At 45.7% G+C, this 18285-nt stretch overlaps 1 protein-coding gene across 3 annotated transcripts; it reads left to right on the top strand.

Annotated features, from left to right (window-relative positions):
- Positions 1–10986: 10986 nt before the first annotated feature.
- Positions 10987–12901, top strand: LOC133927829 (transcription factor MYB93-like). 3 transcript variants are annotated; one of them, XM_062374214.1, is made up of 4 exons: positions 10987–11150; positions 11274–11551; positions 11660–12380; positions 12532–12901. In XM_062374214.1, the coding sequence occupies exons 2-3, from the start codon at positions 11286–11288 to the stop codon at positions 12378–12380; spliced, it is 987 nt and encodes a 328-aa protein (XP_062230198.1). In that variant the 5' UTR covers positions 10987–11150; positions 11274–11285; the 3' UTR covers positions 12532–12901. The 3 variants fall into 3 exon arrangements, with proteins under 3 accessions (XP_062230198.1, XP_062230197.1, XP_062230199.1); XM_062374213.1 differs by having other exon boundaries at positions 11660–12376; positions 12532–12897; XM_062374215.1 differs by lacking the exon at positions 10987–11150 and having other exon boundaries at positions 11277–11551; positions 11660–12376; positions 12532–12898.
- Positions 12902–18285: the final 5384 nt, after the last annotated feature.

The raw sequence follows: 18285 nt of genomic DNA, 5'->3' as shown, positions 1-18285 counted from the left end.
TGCATGTGTGTGTGAAAATTTGATCCATAACAGAGTATATATATAGATCATCAACATTATTTGAATTAATCACTTGAAAAGTCAAATTGCCATGCGTTGTGGGTAATAGTAGCTAGTACAGTACTAAGTACTCCCATGCCCACATGCCCGTGCAATGCAGATCAAGTCCAAAAAATGGTGCGAGTCAAACCATGCATGCATGCACAAGTAGGACGCCCGCGCTTTTATTTTCTCTACGAGTATGAAGTTTCGTTAATCAGCTAGCTAACTAGATCATCACTTGGCAATTGGCAAGCCCGGTTGGCGACCACACAATCCATGTGGGTCCCACACGGCTGCGTCCACGTGGGCCCGGGCAGCCTCCAAACCCCTGACATGTTGTGTCGTGTCGTCCCGGATCAAATCAAAGTGAGATGACCAACTACAGTACTTAGATTGCGCGCGTGCGTGCGCCTAGAGCTGCGAATTGGGCTGCCCGTCGTGTCCAGTGCCATTTACTGTCATGCTTATTAGACATGATGGAACTATAGTATCGTATAGTATCGGTATGAGTTAACTTAGAAAGGTTTAAATATGGTTTTCAGCATATCGTATTCTCGTCGTGTCGTGCTGATTCAGTACGACTCTGCTCTATATTATCTGATAATATTTATATATTTATCTTTTATTATCTCACATTTGTATCTCTTGTACTCATACATCTCTCATGCTTTATATTACTTGATAATATTTATATATTTATTTTTTACCATCTCACATTGTCTCTCATGCTTACATATTTATCATTTACTGTATCTCTCCAAATAAATATGATCTTACCGTCTCACACTTTGTATTAAAGAGATTAGAGAATAAGTAAAAAAAATAGTCAAATATATTATGTCGTACCTTTTTTACCACGCTGAATATGAGCACCACCTAAACCATCGTGTCATGCTAACACGAGCACAACCTAAACCATCGTGGCATATCGACACGTCCACCGTACCAAAGTACCAAACACAGCACTCTCATATTCGTACCATACTTACTGATCCCACTTAAAATATTTCATAGCGTATCAAGCTTTGGGCTATACCAAAAATCGTGCCGTGGGACACCAGGGAAGGGAAGGGAACAGGTAGGTAGTTCCTGGTTATTTGCGCCTTGTTGGCCGTCACACGTGTCAGCTCACACGAACCTAATTCTCCTCTGCCTCCTGCCCACGTGGCCACTCCCTGTTCATGCATCTGTCTGTCATTTCAGTGCCTCAACAACGCTCACTACCGGAGACAGCTTCTTTGCCGAGTGCCTCAGGCACTCGGCAAAGGACGATATACACTCGGCAAAGGCTTTGCCGAGTGCTACACTCGGCAAAGGACGCTCGGTAAAAAATTTGTCGGCAAAGACCTCTTTGCCGAGTGCACTTTATCGGGCACTCGGCAAAGGCTTTGCCGAGTGCAATGCCATGACACTCGGCAAACAGGCCATCTTTGCCGAGTGCCTGTGAATCAAACACTCGGCAAACAGGCCATCTTTGCCGAGTGCCTCACCTTGGCTCTCGGCAAAGCGGAGGCCTCTTTGCCGAGTGCCTTACCATGGCTCTCGGCAAAGCGGAGGCCTCTTTGCCGAGTGTCATGGCCATTGCACTCGGCAAAGTGACTGAAAACAGCCTTTTTTATTTGTTTTTGACATCCCATCCAAACAAACAGATATATATATATATATAACAAACATCACCAACATCACATATATATCATCAACAGCACATACATATCACCAACACCACATATATATCACAAACATCACATGTCTCACAATATATAACAAATAAGTTCACAAGTAATCCAAGTGCTCCATCATCTACAACCATAATTGCAAATAGAAGTACCATTAACAACTACAAGTATCATCACCAAGATGGTCAATGAAACTGATTTGGTGAATGATTCGCTGAAGCATGAGGATCGTTCGATGCCGCCGATTGATTCTGCACAAAGGAGAAGAGATTGCATGTGTGAGACAAGATAAATATATACCATACATGAATAAAATTTTCATACTCCACTAGGTTTGACCGTAAGCATGAACATACAAACTAAAACATTTATACTCACAGGAGTAGAATAGTGAGGAGGTGGAGGTGGAGGTGGAGCGAATAGCGAAGGTGGCGGAGTCACACCCGTAGCGGCGCCAATGTACTGAAGAATCTCCACCATCCTCCGCTGATCGGCCTCCATCGTCGCCTGCATTTGCTCCCGTATCCTCCTCTCTTGTTCCAGCTGGGCCTACAATATATTCACCCTAATGTTACAATAATGCAAAGGAAAGGTATGAAAAAACCAATGAACGACGAATAAACCAGAAATAACCTCGAGTGCCTCCACCCGGTGGTGTGAAGTGTCCTTCCGAGGTCGTATGGCCGGGCTCGTGCTCGTGCTGCTTGCTCGAATCTGGGAGAGACTGGGAGTAGCGGCCGAGTCGATTGCGCCGTCGCCAATCCAGTATCGCCCATGCTTCTTGCCTCCTCCCACCCTCATGACGACTTCTCCATCAAGGTCCTCGGTGCTCGGATCGTACTCTGGCCCATGGACCTCCCTTGCCATCGATGTGTACTCACTAAGGCGGTTGTGGACGGTCGCATTGCTGTACGCCTCGGGCCCGTCCTCCGGGTTGTAGTCGACGTCGGACGTCGCCTTGCCCTTGTGGGCCATAGCAAATGCCTTGAAGATGGAGCAAGGCTGGCCACCATGTGACGCCGACTGCGAGAAAAACAGCAAGATGATTAGAAATCATGCAGAATTGAGCGTTAGAATAAATAAATGAATTCGCGTACCCATGTTTCTGCGTATCCGCTGAGGTTGCGGCTGCCTTGATGGTGTGCTACACCTGGCATCATCAAACGCCGCTCCCGGCACAAGTTGTGCGTCTCCTCCCACTCGCGTGAGCACCACTTGTCCACCATCTGTTCCCAGCACTGGGGATGCGCGGCGCACCAATAAGGAATCATCTACAGGCCATCAAGATGAAATTAAGCCTACTTAATCTCAAAAGGAATCAGTATTAATGTTCTGTATTTACCTGCAGGTACTGGTCCCGGGTCAGCGTCATGGTTCTTGCGTCCCTTTTGGTGACCTTCGTTCCAATGACGGTCCCGTGGTAAGTTACGACGGCCTGGATGCGCGCCTCGTAATGCATGTCCACGACGAGTTTTTTGCAGCATTTGGTAGCCACCGCATCCGCCCTGGCCTCATGTCCGTCCTGGCATCTAAAGAAATCCTGCATACAAACACGATGTATCCATTCATTATTTAAAGAATGTCCAATAAATACGATGTATTGAGGAATGTAGTGCGAGGAAGACTTACCCACAGCTCTTGCTTCACCCGCTCCGCCTTGTTGTTGAATACCCTGTGGGCCCGATCTGCAGCATCGGGGGCGGCGGCGTAGTGGTCAAACGAGTAGGCCGGCCCCGTCACTCCGGCGTACTCAACCAGGCCAGGGAAGTGCTCCTTGCACAGAAGACCGAGGATGCCATTGACTTGGCGTGTGTGAGCACCTCCACTCGCCACAATCGTCCAGTTCCTGCCCAAGTGATTAACAATCGTCCAATTTCTATTTTGATATTCAACATATCATATAAAGTAGTGATAACATCTAAAGTTACTTACTTTTCCCCCTCGGGTCGAATCAGCGGGCGTCTCTCACGAGGTATCGGTCGCTGAGGGAGGCTCGCGGGACCTCGCAAGTAGACGCTGGACGAACTAGAGGAAGCGGAACCCCCTGCTGTCGCCTCCTCCAGCGCGTCCTCCTGCGCCTCCTCCTGCGCGTCCTCCTGCGCCTCCTCCTGCGCGTCCTCCTGCGCCTCCTCGGCGTCCTCCTGGGGCACCTGCTCCTCCTCCTCCTCCTCACGCGACGACTCCCTCCTGCGGCTGCTCCTCCTTGTCCTTCGGTACAAGGACGTTAGCTTCCTCATCCCACCGCCCACCATCTTTGTTCAATCACCTGCAATTAAAAAGAGTAAACCAATAAGCACAGATAAACAAGAAGTACTTAGAAAGAGATGCAAAATAAACAAAACGTAATTACAAAATAACATAGTATTACATGTATTAGAAATAATCTTCATGATCGGGATTAGCTGGATCATAAGTCTCATCATCACTATCAATCATGTCGAAATAATCAACACTATCCGAATGAGCAATGTTGCCATTGTCATTGTCTAAATGTAATCGCTCAAGCATTTGTAAGTCTTTCACATTTTGCACCTCATCTCCAACGTCCTCTTCAATAACCGTTTCATTGTCTACTTCCATTCCGATCGCTTCAGTTAAGTCTATCTCAAACCTCCCTTCTAGTCCCTCTTCTTGAAAGAACTCTCCGTCATATGTGTTTGGGTCTAAGTTGTAATCTTCATCGTTTGGGACAGGCACTTTACCGTGTGGCGATACCCTGTGCACAATATCCCAACCCTTAAGATGCCTTATGGTTTGACACGCATATGGGAGATAATAAACTTGCGTGGCCTGTTGGGCCACAATATAGACATCGTCTCCTGGTAAGACAGAATCCTGTCGAATTTCGACTAGCCCAAGATTACAATATGTCCGCCTCGTTACTTCAGGATCAAACCAATGGCATTTAAATATGACGGGATTAAAAGGTTTGGAACCATGAAACTTGAGTTCGTATATTTCTTCAATTCTTCCATAATACTCGACCTCATCAACGCCGGGCGTAAAAACTCCGGAACTTGTGGTTCTTCGATTGGGCCGACTCTGCTCGTAGCTTGTTGTGCGAAAGCGATATCCATTCACGTCATAACCAGAAAATGACCTGACCCTATAGGCAAAGCCATCGGCAACCTGTCTCAACTCGGCACACATAGACGCATCCCTCTGGCCCTGCAAGCTCAAGCAGGATACATCGTTATATTATTCGCACGTACGAGTAACTTGGAATGTCAAACTACGTACGAGCTAAATTAGACGGTACCTTCCGTTTGAACCAAGAAATGAAATCGGGCATTCCATTTCCCGCACCCTGTCTAAGAAGGGTATCTACCTGCTGCGGGGTAGGATCCCTTGATTGACGCCAGAATTCATCCAGAAATTCCCTGTACCAACGAGAAACAAGGGGGTTGGATGCAGAATAGTGATGGCGTATTTAACAAGTTCGTTGAGAACTTACTGCATGTACGGTGCCACTTCGTCAAGGTTGGTCAACACGTATAGCATGATATGGCGCCACTCTTCATGATTCAAGGTCTTGGGGGTCGATGCACTTGCGCTTCCGAGTTGGCCTCGGAAAAGGCTGAGGTTCGATTCATTTTCGCCAGCATTGTAACGAGGGGGTGGATTATGCACGCTAGGGAGGTGGTCACCATAGTATGTTGTTGTGAAGTTCGCCACCTCCTCCAGAATGTATGCCTCTGCAATGGAAGCCTCGATTTTGCATTTATTTCTACATTTCTTTCGAAGAACCTTTAGACATCTCTCGATTGGATAGCACCAACGGCCCTGCACGGGCCCCCCCATTCGTGCCTCGTACGGGAGGTGCAAAATCAAATGCTGCATCGGATTGAAGAAGCCGGGTGGAAATATCTTCTCCAACTTACAGAGCAACACAGGTGCCATTCTTTCCAAGTCAGCAATCACGGTCCGAGATAACTCCTTGGCACAAAGCTGGCGAAAGAAATAGCTCAACTCTGCTAGCACTAGCCAGACATGCTCAGGGACATAGCCCCGAACCATCGCCGGAAGAAGCCGCTCAATCCATATGTGGTAGTCATGACTCTTCATCCCTAAGACTCGCATAGTAGATAAGTTCACTCCCCTCCTCAGATTAGCTGCATACCCATCAGGGAACATTAACGTCTGGATCCATTCTAGTACTTCCCTCCTTTGAGGCTTGCTCAAGACAAAATCGGCCTTAGGCCTTCTCCATGTCTTGCCGCGACTAGGAGGCTTCATATGTTGGTTTGGTCTATCGCATATCGTTGCCAGATCCACTCTAGCCTTAACGTTGTCCTTTGACTTGTCAGGAATGTCCATGATTGTTGCCCAAAGTGCCTCGGCAACATTCTTTTCAGTGTGCATTACATCAATGTTGTGTGGAAGGAGAAGGTCATCAAAATAGGGGAGCCGAGTCAAGCCCGACTTATGAGTCCACATATGTTGCTCACCATATCCCACAAAACCACCTTCTGGATTGACCACGAGACCATCTATCTTTTCACGAACCGTGGCACCAGTCATTATCGGTGGTGCAGGGTCTGTCACTACGACACCTTTCGTAAAGTTCTTGATGTCTCGTCTGAATGCATGGTCAAGAGGGAGGAATTGCCGATGTTTGTCGAACGATGAATACTTGCCACCCTTCTGCAACCAAATGAACCTCAGACCTTCCTTGCATACTGGGCATGGGAACTTCCCGTGAACACACCAGGCGCAGAATATCCCATACGCCAGGAAGTCATGCAGGGAGTAGTGGTACCAAACATGCATTTTGAAGTTTTTCTTTGTAGCTCGGTCGTATGTCCATACCCCTTCCTCCCAAGCACGGACCAATTCATCAATCACAGGCTCCATGAACACACCCATATTATTCCCCGGGTGTCCAGGAATTATCAACGACAAGAATACGTTCTGTCGTTGAAAGCATATGCCGGGGGGGAGATTGAGGGGGATAACGAACACGGGCCAACATGTGTATGGGGCAGCCATCATTCCATAAGGATTGAACCCATCTGTTGCCAGCGCAACACGTACATTACGAGCCTCTTTAGCTTTCTCATGATGAATGCCATCGAAGTGGGTCCATGCTTCACCATCGGATGCATGTACCATCCTGTCAGGATTGTATCGTTTGCCATTTTTGTGCCATGTCATCTGTTTCGCGGATTCCTCGGTCATGTATAGCCGTTGGATCCTCGGTATGAACGGAAGGTGCCGTAGGATTGTCACGGGAATGTCAAGCTGCCTCTTCTGGTCATCACCAGAATCTACCTCCAGGAACCTAGATGATTTACACTTTGGACAGTACTTTGCTTCCACGTATTCTTTCCTAAATAGGACGCAACCCTTCGGGCAAGCATGTATCTGCTCATACGGCATCTTAAGTGCACGAAGGAGTTTCTGTGACTCGTGCATGCTCTTTGGCAGAAGGTGACCCTCCGGAAGCAGGCTGCCAATAACTGTCAACATACCATCGAAGGCGTCTCGACTCAGGCTATACTGGGACTTCAACGCCATTATGCGTCCAATGGCATCCAGTTGAGAAACCTTTGTCTGGCCGTGAAGGGGTTTCTGTGCCGCGGCAAACATGTCGTAAAACGCCTTTGCGGTTGCCTCTGGCTCCTCCTCCGTACGTCCTTCAGCGAACTGTGCCTCGTGATAGTCATTTAACATGTTTGCTACCCCGGCCTCAGCATCATAATCCTCGACGCGTGGCCTCACCACCTCCTCTCTCGTACGATCGGCTTCACCATGGTAGACCCACCGGGTATAGTCTGCCGTAAATCCATTCTTCCAAAGATGTTCCCCCATTACCTTCTTCGTTTGTCTTTTCCTGTTTGCACATTTGCTGCAGGGACAGCAAATTTTACTCGCTCCTTTAGCAGCCACGCCAAACGCCCGTTCCAAAAAAGCATCGGTCTTGTCGATCCATTCATTGGTGACCTGACCCTGACTTGCGCGGCCCGTGTACATCCACTCACGGTCCTCCATCCTCTAACATATATAGCGGCGAGTAATATAAACATCAATTGCATCTACACGACGTTCCTACTATCTTATAGGTGAGGTTAGGTCCTAATCCCACACGAGGATCCGTAGATGAGGTTAGTTTCCATTCTCTACTCCTATTCGAGACAGAATTTCGGCAGCACCTCCCCGCTGTTCTCCAAATACACGTCCTGCTAGGGAGAGTGTGTATCCGGAGAACAACAGGGAGATGATGCCGAAACTCTGTCTCCGATCGGAGCAGATCATGAAAACTAACCCCACCTACGCATCCGCGTGCTGTCCAAAAAACGTGGACAATTCAAAACAGATACGGTTTTAGATATGCAAATATCTGCATATTTCCAACCGTATCTCTTTCGAACGGGAGACGCCTAACTAGGTTACGTGATCTACAACATGATACGGAAAGATGGGTTATACCTAGGGTGGCGGTGGAGTCAGGCGACGTGGTGCAGGCAGTCTCGCAGCGCCAAGGAAGGCGATCGGGGTCACCGAGGTACTCCGGCGCCGCTCCGACTGGCTCTTCTCTGCCAAAAAAGAAATATAAAACTGTTAATACAAAATTTCGGCAGCACCTCCCCTGCACGGTGAGGTTTCCAAAACCTGCAACAAAACCAACGGCACGATAGCCGACATGCACATATATATGAACGGCACGATGGCCGACATCCACAAGATTATATCCAACCGCATATATATAACAATATCACAACCACTCCTACGACTACTTTGACTACCACCACAACTACTTTACCACTACTACTACCGCAACCATTAGTAATACTACGACGACGATGGTATGGCATACCTAGTGATACGGAAACGTCGGGAACGTGACAACGACGACCGGAGCGCCTCCTCCTCCTCCTTCTTCTTCCTCCTTCCTCCTCCTCCTTCTTCTCTTCCTCCTTCTTCCTCCTCCTCCTTCTCTCCCTCCTTCTTCCTCCTCTCCTTCCCTTCCTCCTTCTTCCTCCTCTCCTCCACCCCCTCTCTTTCCTCCTTCTTCTTCCTCCTTCTTCCTCCTCTCCTTCCCTTCCTCCTTCTTCCTCCTCTCCTCCTCCTCCTCCTCCTCTCTTTCTCCTCCTCCACCGGCGGCGCGTGGCGGCGGGCACGGCGGCGCTGGCGCAGGCGCAGGGGCCGGCGGCGGCGGGCGAGGGCGGCGCGGGGGCCGGCGGCGCAGGGGCCGGCGGCTGCGGGCGCAGGGGCCGGCGGCGGCGGCGCAGGGGCCGGCGGCGGCGGGCGCGGGCGGCGCTGGCGCGCTAGCGGGCGCGGCGGCAGGGGCCGGCGGCGCGGGCGCGCTGGCGGCCGGCGGCGGCAGGGGCCGGCGGCGGCGGGCGCGGGAGCGGCGGGCGCGGGAGCGGCGGGCGCGGGAGCGGGCGCGGGCGGCGGCGGCGGCGGGTGCGTGCGTGCGTGCGTGTGTGCGGGCCGGCTGGGCCGGGTACTTAAATCCCTGCTTTGCCGAGTGCCCCCGATCTGGCACTCGGCAAAGAGGGGTTTTTTAAAAAACATGTGCAAATTCTTTGCCGAGTGCCCCCGATCTGGCACTCGGCAAAGAAAACCGGGATTTTTTTTAAAAAAAAATCAGGGTCTTTGCCGAGTGCCAGAAGTCTGGCACTCGGCAAAGACCCTCTTTACCGAGTGCCAGACTTCCGGCACTCGGCAAAGTCCCTCTTTACCGAGTGCCAGACTTCTGGCACTCGGCAAAGAGGGTCTTTGCCGAGTGTAATTTTTTAACACTCGGCAAACCCTAATTTTTTTCCCCCCTTTTGGCCTCTCCAAATTTTTTCTACGGTCCTCATACAGTACCTGGTACTCCATGTTCCAATGTGGCACATTTCTCGGATTTTTTCTATATTTCTTTAATTCATTTCAATTAATTGAATTTTCTTGGATAATTCAAATTATAACTGCTAGTCATTCGAATAATGAAAAAAAATGAATGGAAAAATGATATTCATGTTATTTAGTATATTGTGAGACCGTATCCAGGAACATAGCACCAATTTCGAATATCAAGGTCACGAAACATGACCACGAACTTGCGATCGAGTTGTTTTTAAATTGTATAAAAAGCAAACAAAGTCCGAAAATCTTGAAACTTGTCAAGATATCATGATATCATATGTGGAGGCTGTCATAAAAATTTGAGAAGGTTTTAAGCAAGTTATCACGTACGATGCTTGCAAACCGAAGAATCTCCGAAGAAGTTTCTTAAAACCTTGCTGAGATTCTTCGGTTTGCAAGCATCGTACGTGATAACTTGCTTAAAACCTTCTCAAATTTTTATGACAGCCTCCACATATGATATCATGATATCTTGACAAGTTTCAAGATTTTCGGACTTTGTTTGCTTTTTATACAATTTAAAAACAACTCGATCGCAAGTTCGTGGTCATGTTTCGTGACCTTGATATTCGAAATTGGTGCTATGTTCCTGGATACGGTCTCACAATATACTAAATAACATGAATATCATTTTTCCATTCATTTTTTTTCATTATTCGAATGACTAGCAGTTATAATTTGAATTATCCAAGAAAATTCAATTAATTGAAATGAATTAAAGAAATATAGAAAAAATCCGAGAAATGTGCCACATTGGAACATGGAGTACCAGGTACTGTATGAGGACCGTAGAAAAAATTTGGAGAGGCCAAAAGGGGGGAAAAAAATTAGGGTTTGCCGAGTGTTAAAAAATTACACTCGGCAAAGACCCTCTTTGCCGAGTGCCAGATGTTTGCCGAGCGCTTGATCTCTGGAACTCGGCAAAGATACTCCTTTGCCGAGTGTCCTATTTCTGGCACTCGGCAAAGAGGGTCTTTGCCGAGTGCCAGATGTTTGCCGAGTGCTTTACCTCTGGAACTCGGCAAAGACCCTCTTTGCCGAGTGTCCGATAAAAAGCACTCGGCAAAGTATGGGACACTCGACAAAGACGCCGTCTCCGGTAGTGGCTGTGGCCGGCTACACAAAAACTGTGCGATAACAAACACAGGAAAACACAGTACTATACGTGTAGCACATCTAAGTAGACAACATTATGCTTAAGCAATCCCGCCCATTAATAAATCCCCAAATCTGGCTATTAACGACGTCTTAGACTGTCAGAGAGAGAGAGAGAGAGAGAGAGAGAGAAAAGGAGGCTGCTCGCTCGCTCGCTCGCTCGCTCATGCATCGATCATCATCATCATCTCAGGAACGATGCTACCTAAACCTCTATAAAAAGCCCGGCCCCTCCCATCGACCCACCCAACGAATCCCACAGACCTTAAGCTAGCTAAAGAAACTCGATCCTCTCTCCTCTGCACATCTCTCTCTCTCTCTCTTCTTCCTCTTCCTTCCTCTCTCCTCGTCATCTGCAGACACACAGAGCTAGCTAGCTAGCTGCAGGTCTGCCAAGTAAGAAGCCAAAAACCTCGCTTTGAGGTATGTCGTGCACGCATGCATGCTTAGCACTTATTATTAGCAGCTAGCTTGCAAGATGTTTGTGCCAGCATATTAGCATGCATAAAGACTACTATAAGTAACAGCATGCATGCATGGTTGCAGGATACAGTTGCAATGGGGAGGTCACCGTGCTGCGACCAGGACGCCGGCGTGAAGAAGGGCCCGTGGACGCCGGAGGAGGACAAGCTGCTGGTGGACTACATCCAGAAGAACAGCCATGGAAGCTGGCGCCGCCTCCCCAAGCTCGCCGGCCTCAACCGCTGCGGCAAGAGCTGCCGCCTCCGCTGGACCAACTACCTCCGCCCCGACATCAAGCGCGGCAACTTCACCGACGAGGAGGAGAAGCTCATCATCCACTTCCACTCCCTCCTCGGCAACAAGTACGTCGTCCTCGATCGATCATCCTTAGCTAGCTAGTGCATGCTAAACCCGGCCTATATATGCCCGTCTTTCTTTCCTCATCGGCTTAAGCTTCTCATGATCCATAGGTGGTCGTATATAGCGACGAAGCTGCCGGGGAGGACGGACAACGAGATCAAGAACTACTGGAACACGCACCTCCGCAAGAAGCTCCTCGGCATGGGCATCGACCCGGTCACGCACCGCCCGCGCACCGACCTCAACCTCCTCGCCGGTCTCCCCAACCTCCTCGCTGCCGCCAACCTCGGGGGCCCCCTCGCCGGCGCCGCGCACACCACCTGGGACATCAACGCCCTCAGACTCCAGGCCGACGCCGCCAAGTTCCAGCTCCTCCAGGGCCTCGTCCGCGTGCTCACCACCGCCGCCACGCCCAGCGTCGACCTCATGGCCCTCCTCGCCGCGAGCAATGGAGGGGTCAGCCAGCCCTCCGGCGCTGACCAGGGCGGCAGGGTCCAGTACGACGGCCTGCTCAACCTGCCGGCGTTGACCAGCGTGCCGGCTGTGGCACCAGGGATGTCCTCCTTGGCCGGGCTGCTGAACGGTTTCGGTGGCGGAGGTGCTGGAAGTGCTCTCGCCGAGCTCGGCCACAGCGGGGCGAGCGGGAGCAATACGACGGCAGCGGTGGCGCCACCGTTGGTGCTGGCGGAGGAGTGTAATGGCGGTTGCAGCAGCGGCAGTGGTGCGACGCCTTGTGAGGAGACGCCGGCGTCGAGCCCGTTCGAGGGGCTGGAGAACCTGAATTACCTGGATGACCTTAACAGCGACAGTTGGAAGGAGTTGCTAGAGTGAGTAAGCTCCCCCATGGCCCCATCAACTTGTTTTTTTCTTAATTTCTAGCTAGAGATATATTAATTAGTAGCTAGGCCTTTTAATTACTAAAACAAATACTACTGTCTACTTATCTCTCACCATTTTAATTCTTCATTTTTCGTGCATGCAGGCAAATGTCATGGTTGAACCCGAATGATCAGCTGTGAGAGAAGAATTAAACGACATACTTCATAGGAGATGAAGAATGCAAAGTTAAATAGATCGAGAGAGAGTTTTCTTTGGATTAGTTGCACACTTCTTCGAGGATGTTAAGTTCGTTTGTTGATAGGACAAAAGGTGGTTTGATCCACATTTAGCTATATATGTACAAAGAAAAAGAACGCCAGAAGGACATGTTTAATGTTTTCAATTTTTTTTATTTATTTTTTCCCTTTGCTTTTACAAGGAGGATATGTGTAATGATTAGCTTGTGACACAAAATGAAAGAACTTCCCTTTTCCACACCCAAGTGTGACATTCATATAATGTTGCTTGTGAGATGAAGCTAAATCTAGGTCCTCACGATGTTGATATGAAAGAACCAGGCGTTGTCAGTCTATAATGTTACATATTGTCGGGGGTCCCTTCTGGTGAACTTTTTTTTTTTGTTCCGTCGTTAGAGGGATCATTTCAATCTCCTCATGTGCATATTTGCAACAAAGAACTTAACATATGGCTACTTCTAACTTACATGTTATCTGATATAAAATGAAGTAAATTTGAACAATATAAGTCTACCAGCAATTTTAGTCGAAACATAGTACTTCATTCAGTTTACAGTAGGATGCGCCAAGGTATTTTTCCCAGTTAATTATCACCAAATTATGGGTATTATATATATTATCCAGGAAAACTAGTATGTACTCCCAGAGTACATACTCCCTATTCGATTCTTAATTAATCCCGTTATAACTAAAACATATACTACTTTCTGAGATGTATATACTATTTTTAAGATATATATACTCATTTGTAAACACTCATTAGAGGAGGTGTATAGTACAGAAAAGACTTCATGTTGTCCACATATATATTTTAAAGGATATATATATATATATATATATATATATATATATATATATATATATATATATATATATATAATGAATAGAGAAGCAGGACACGTCACCATGGCCTACCTGCATAGATAGCCCTCCCCTGCATGCATACGTGACGACTTCCCTCCCCCTGGGTATTATTTTCAAAACGTGGTTGCTTGTTTTAGGAGAATTGACTAGTAGACACATCACTAACCAGGGTAGATACATATGATAACATGTAAACGGTATAATATTTAAAAAATAGTTAGTTGGAGTTGGAGAAGGATGGGTAGCTTGTGAAAGTAGAGAAACCGTGAGAAAGTTGCCTTAATCTTCTAGAACTCCAAATGACATGTATTCTCTTGATTATATATTGCAGTCGAGTGTAAAACTAGCTTAATTACATACATGTGCCAATCATCATTTGATCAAACTCAAATGGAATTAAGCTAGCCAATGCAAATTTGATCCATCTTAAATTCATAACAGAGACGAATATATAGCTTCGGTTCAAAATGTGCTTTTGTTTGTACATGTACATACTGTGCTCGCATTTCGACACACAAAAGCAAAAAAGAAATCCATGCATGCATGTCTCTGACTCCGATATGCTTGGACTGTTTTGACATGTTTTGTTTGGTTGTGCATGTATTCTTGTCCAGGTTATATTCCTTTTGGATGGAAGTGGAAATATAATTAGCTACTTGAGTGTACTTTTAGTTAAAGCTAATTGTGATGTCTTGGGTTAAAATAATTTGGCAATATTTTTTCTCTGCCTCCGGAACACAAGTCATAGAATTAGTTAAGCAGTAGGTAGGCCTCATTTCCCGACACCACAAGCCATTGACTGTCCTACTTGCATCTGCTCTGATCAGGCCTGCCTCTATGCTCAAAAGCTTCTCGATCGGCATCCTTTTAGCAGCCCTGTCCTGTATGCATGCTTATGCAATCCATTAATCTATCAGCAAATAAAGCTTACAAGCTTTTGCAATTGACACAGCGACCAGAGTTACTTAAACCTACCCTTTGAACTCTTCACTTTTTCACGGAATGCTAATTTTGGTATATCATCTCCTCTATCGTTAACAGTTCAACCATACTAATTTTTGTTAAGAAAGTAAAGGGCGTAAATTGTAGAACACACTGTTCTAAATATTTTTACTGCACTCGGAGTAACCTTTTCAAAGAGGAAAGAGCAGCTGTGGTGGATTTTATTGCTGATTAATTTAGTCTTGTGACGTGTCAAGATCGAAATTTCTCCTCTTGTTCTCCAATCATGTCAGGTTTTGCAAGGGGACAACCGGACTACGTCTCATGTTTGGCTGTTTCAGAAGCTAACCTACAGTGATTTTCATATGTTGCAGACCTGTAGTACTGGGTCTACCTGAGTACCTACTAAGATACTACTTGAAATGATGGATAAGTGCAAGGAAAAGATATACGCAACACCTTTAATTTTGCCTGTCATTAGGCCACTTGTAGGAGGGAAATGACTCTTAACTACTGCTTAATTAATATTTTATTTAACTATATGGTTAAAACAGATTACAGATACAGGTAGGTATCTACATAAGTAGAGAGTACCTGTTTTATCAAACATGAAGTCCATTATCACAGCATCCAGATGGAGCAACCACTACTATAGAATATATCTTATATACCGACCTATCATTATCATTTTTTTACAAGTCGATAGTAACAGAGTGTCACTACCGGTTTGTATCAACGACTAATACTAAAAGTCCATTCGAAAAGAATCAACAGTGATAATTGATTATCACTGCCGATTCTAACCACGAAACAGCAATGATACTATCACTATCGATCCTGCTTATGAACTGGCAGTAATAGGTTGACTATCACTGCCAGTTCTAGTCATAAATTAGCAGTGATAATTCGTCAAGTATCATTGCCGGTTTGTGTTATGCACTGGTAGTGATAATGGGTATTACTGAACCGGCAATGATAATGAATGATAGTTTATCTTAAAAATTCATATTTTTTTCATAGAAAGTTGGATGAGGACAAACTTTATATGAAAATTGTATCTCTCAACGAGATCTACAACTTTGTGGTTGAAAACTTTTTCATTTGAAGTCATTTAGATATCCAAATAACCATTTGATGTTTTAGACAGAAAACGATAAGTGTAGTCGAGTGCCTGGTATTTGAACGTGGTCGGTAGAGCAATGAACATGGTCGGTAGAGCGATGATAATGGATAACATCTTATTTTAAAAAATTCGTAACGTTTTCATGTGAAGTCGTATGAGGGTAAACTTTATATGAAAATTGTAGCCCTTTACGAGATCTACAACTTTGTAGTTAAAAACTTTTTCATACGAAGTTATTTAGATGTCCAAATATTTATTTGAATTTTCAATAAATGAGGAACAAAACGAAAATATATCATATTGCCATCAGCGTTAGCTAGCCTCACGCAAGGGGGCAGGTCACGGGTTTGATTCTCAACAACCGCACGCGAGTGTATTTTGTGCGAAAAATCACGTGACTTTGATTTGCAACGGCGCGGTCCTGGGGGTGTCTGGTCGGGCAAAAAAAAGTTTTTGCTTTTTTCGGGGCAAAAAATATCGATTCAAGCCAGGACATTGCATCAAACCTAGCTTAATACGTTTTTTTTATATTTTTCAGATTCTCCTAAACTTTATGCTTCAAGATCTCATTTCTTCTGGAAAGAAGCAGATAACAATACCAGATACCACATGGTTAAATGGGATGTAGCTTGTAGGCCTAAAGACCATGGTGGCCTTGGTGAATGCTTGTCTTCTAGTTAAATGGATTTGGAAAAAAAAATTCTGGCTCTAATGAGACTTGGTGTTAGCTTTTGAAAGGAAAATATATAAAATCTAGGGATTTCTTTACCTCTCAATGCAAGGGTGATTCATATTTCTAGCAAGACTTACATCCAAAGATGTGTGGCTAGGTAATATTCCTTTGCATATCCAATATCCTAAACTTTTCAAGATGTGCATTGATTCTGATGTCCTAGTGAAGGAGTGTTTTGAGGAAGATGAATGGAATGTCAAGTTCTAAGAACCTTCGCTGAACAGAACAATCTCCAATGGTGTTCCTTGCTGACCTTATTGCAAACGGTGCAGCTAAATGATTTGGAAGATGAGGTGCTCCACGAGATCTCTTTATAGATTTATAACATTTTGGGGTATGGTTAGCAAGGGAGCTAAAACCCTTTGGAAGTGTGGCATATATAATTCTCAAGATCAAAATCTTTCTTTGGCAAATGTTCCCGGATAAGTTGCATGTGTTAGCAAGCTTAAAGAAAAGAGGTTGGAAGGGTAATGGGTTGTATTGTATATGCGGAGAGAAGGAGACCACTGACTATATTTTCTTTAGATGTCACATTTCGAAGTTTATTTGGCGCCGCATTAGAGATGCCTTTGGATGGGATGAGTACCAATTGTTGATGGCTGATTTATGGGCACATTGGCTACGTAGCAAATTTGGTATTCACAGCATTTGGGCATGTTTATGTTTACAGTGTAGCTTGGGCTATTTGGAAGATGCGCAACAAAATAGTGATTGAAAAGATATTTCCAAACAAGCCGACTGATATTATATTCTCTAGGATCTCTTTTCTGCAAAAATGGCGGTTGTTGCTAAAAAAGGGCCCGAAGCTCAAAGCGGAGAAGATTATCTCCTACATGCTAGACTAGATGAAGAGTTTTGCACCTACTCAAGTGACTCCCATTGACATCATTGAGTTGTAGGTTTCCTTTGTTTTTGTCTAGTGCCTTACGACTCTACCCTACAGATGACTTCATATATGCTTCTGAGCTCATGGAGAGCTGTAACTCGACAGACTCTCCTAAGTCTTTAGCTCTGTTTTGGTAGTTTGAACTGATCTTGTTAAGCTGGCAGCCTAATTTGGTTTTCAATATAAACCGAGTAAAGTCTTATATAAGCCGAGTAAAGTCTCTTTTCTAAAAAAACTTTATGCTTCGGCTAAATTATTAATGTGCTTATATATGAAAGCAAAGTTAGACGAAGTTTCTAACTCTGTGTAATTCTACCTGAAAAGATGCGCGGCAGGAGACCTGAATCCAAGAATTCTTGGCATGGTAACATCCACAGATTTACCCACCCAACGAAAAGAATAATAGAAAATGCATATGATGGCTGCAGTGCATGGTCAACTTGACATTCTGACTACAATGTGTCAAACCGAGACTTTCGCTACACAGAATGCAAATTGAATTCCTGAAATTATGCAGCTTTTGAAATGAGAAGGGGAACCGAATTCCTACTCGCAAGAAAACAGCGCATGCACCTGTGAGGCTGTGACATGGGACAACCAACCGTACGAGATTTGTTTTGACCAACGAATATATCTATCAAACTGAGACTTGCTCTCTGAGCTCAAAGTTTCAAAATGTTGCCGATTTGCACTTGTCACTGCAGATTCTGCAACTTTCGTTTTAGACAAAATGACAAGCATGATTAGTTTCGCAGAAGTAGCCAACTTTTCTTTGTCTCTGTCTGAAAGATATGACAGTAGACTTGGATTGAACTCCCAGTCCTTGCATGCCACCTGAATAATCTAGTCACCATGCATTTGGTCTACTCCGTAGGTTTGCAATAGTGACATCTTCTCCTTCCTCTCTACATCAGAACCTATCCATAAGCATATGATCTTGTGAACAAGTCACAAACTAATCATCTGACCCGAAAATGTATCATGTACCTGGAATTCCCTGGCTCTATGAAGTTATCCCGGGCACGTCGATTCACACTCTGTAACTGCTCCACAGAATGCATACATATACGTGGTCTTTCCAGGAAACTTACATCTCAATGGAGATAGACATC

The sequence above is a fragment of the Phragmites australis genome, chromosome 8 (assembly GCF_958298935.1).
Source record: "Phragmites australis chromosome 8, lpPhrAust1.1, whole genome shotgun sequence".
Lineage (NCBI taxonomy): Eukaryota > Viridiplantae > Streptophyta > Magnoliopsida > Poales > Poaceae > Phragmites > Phragmites australis.
The sequence above is the reverse complement of the archived record's forward strand: the minus strand, read 5'-3'. Positions and strand labels throughout refer to the sequence as shown.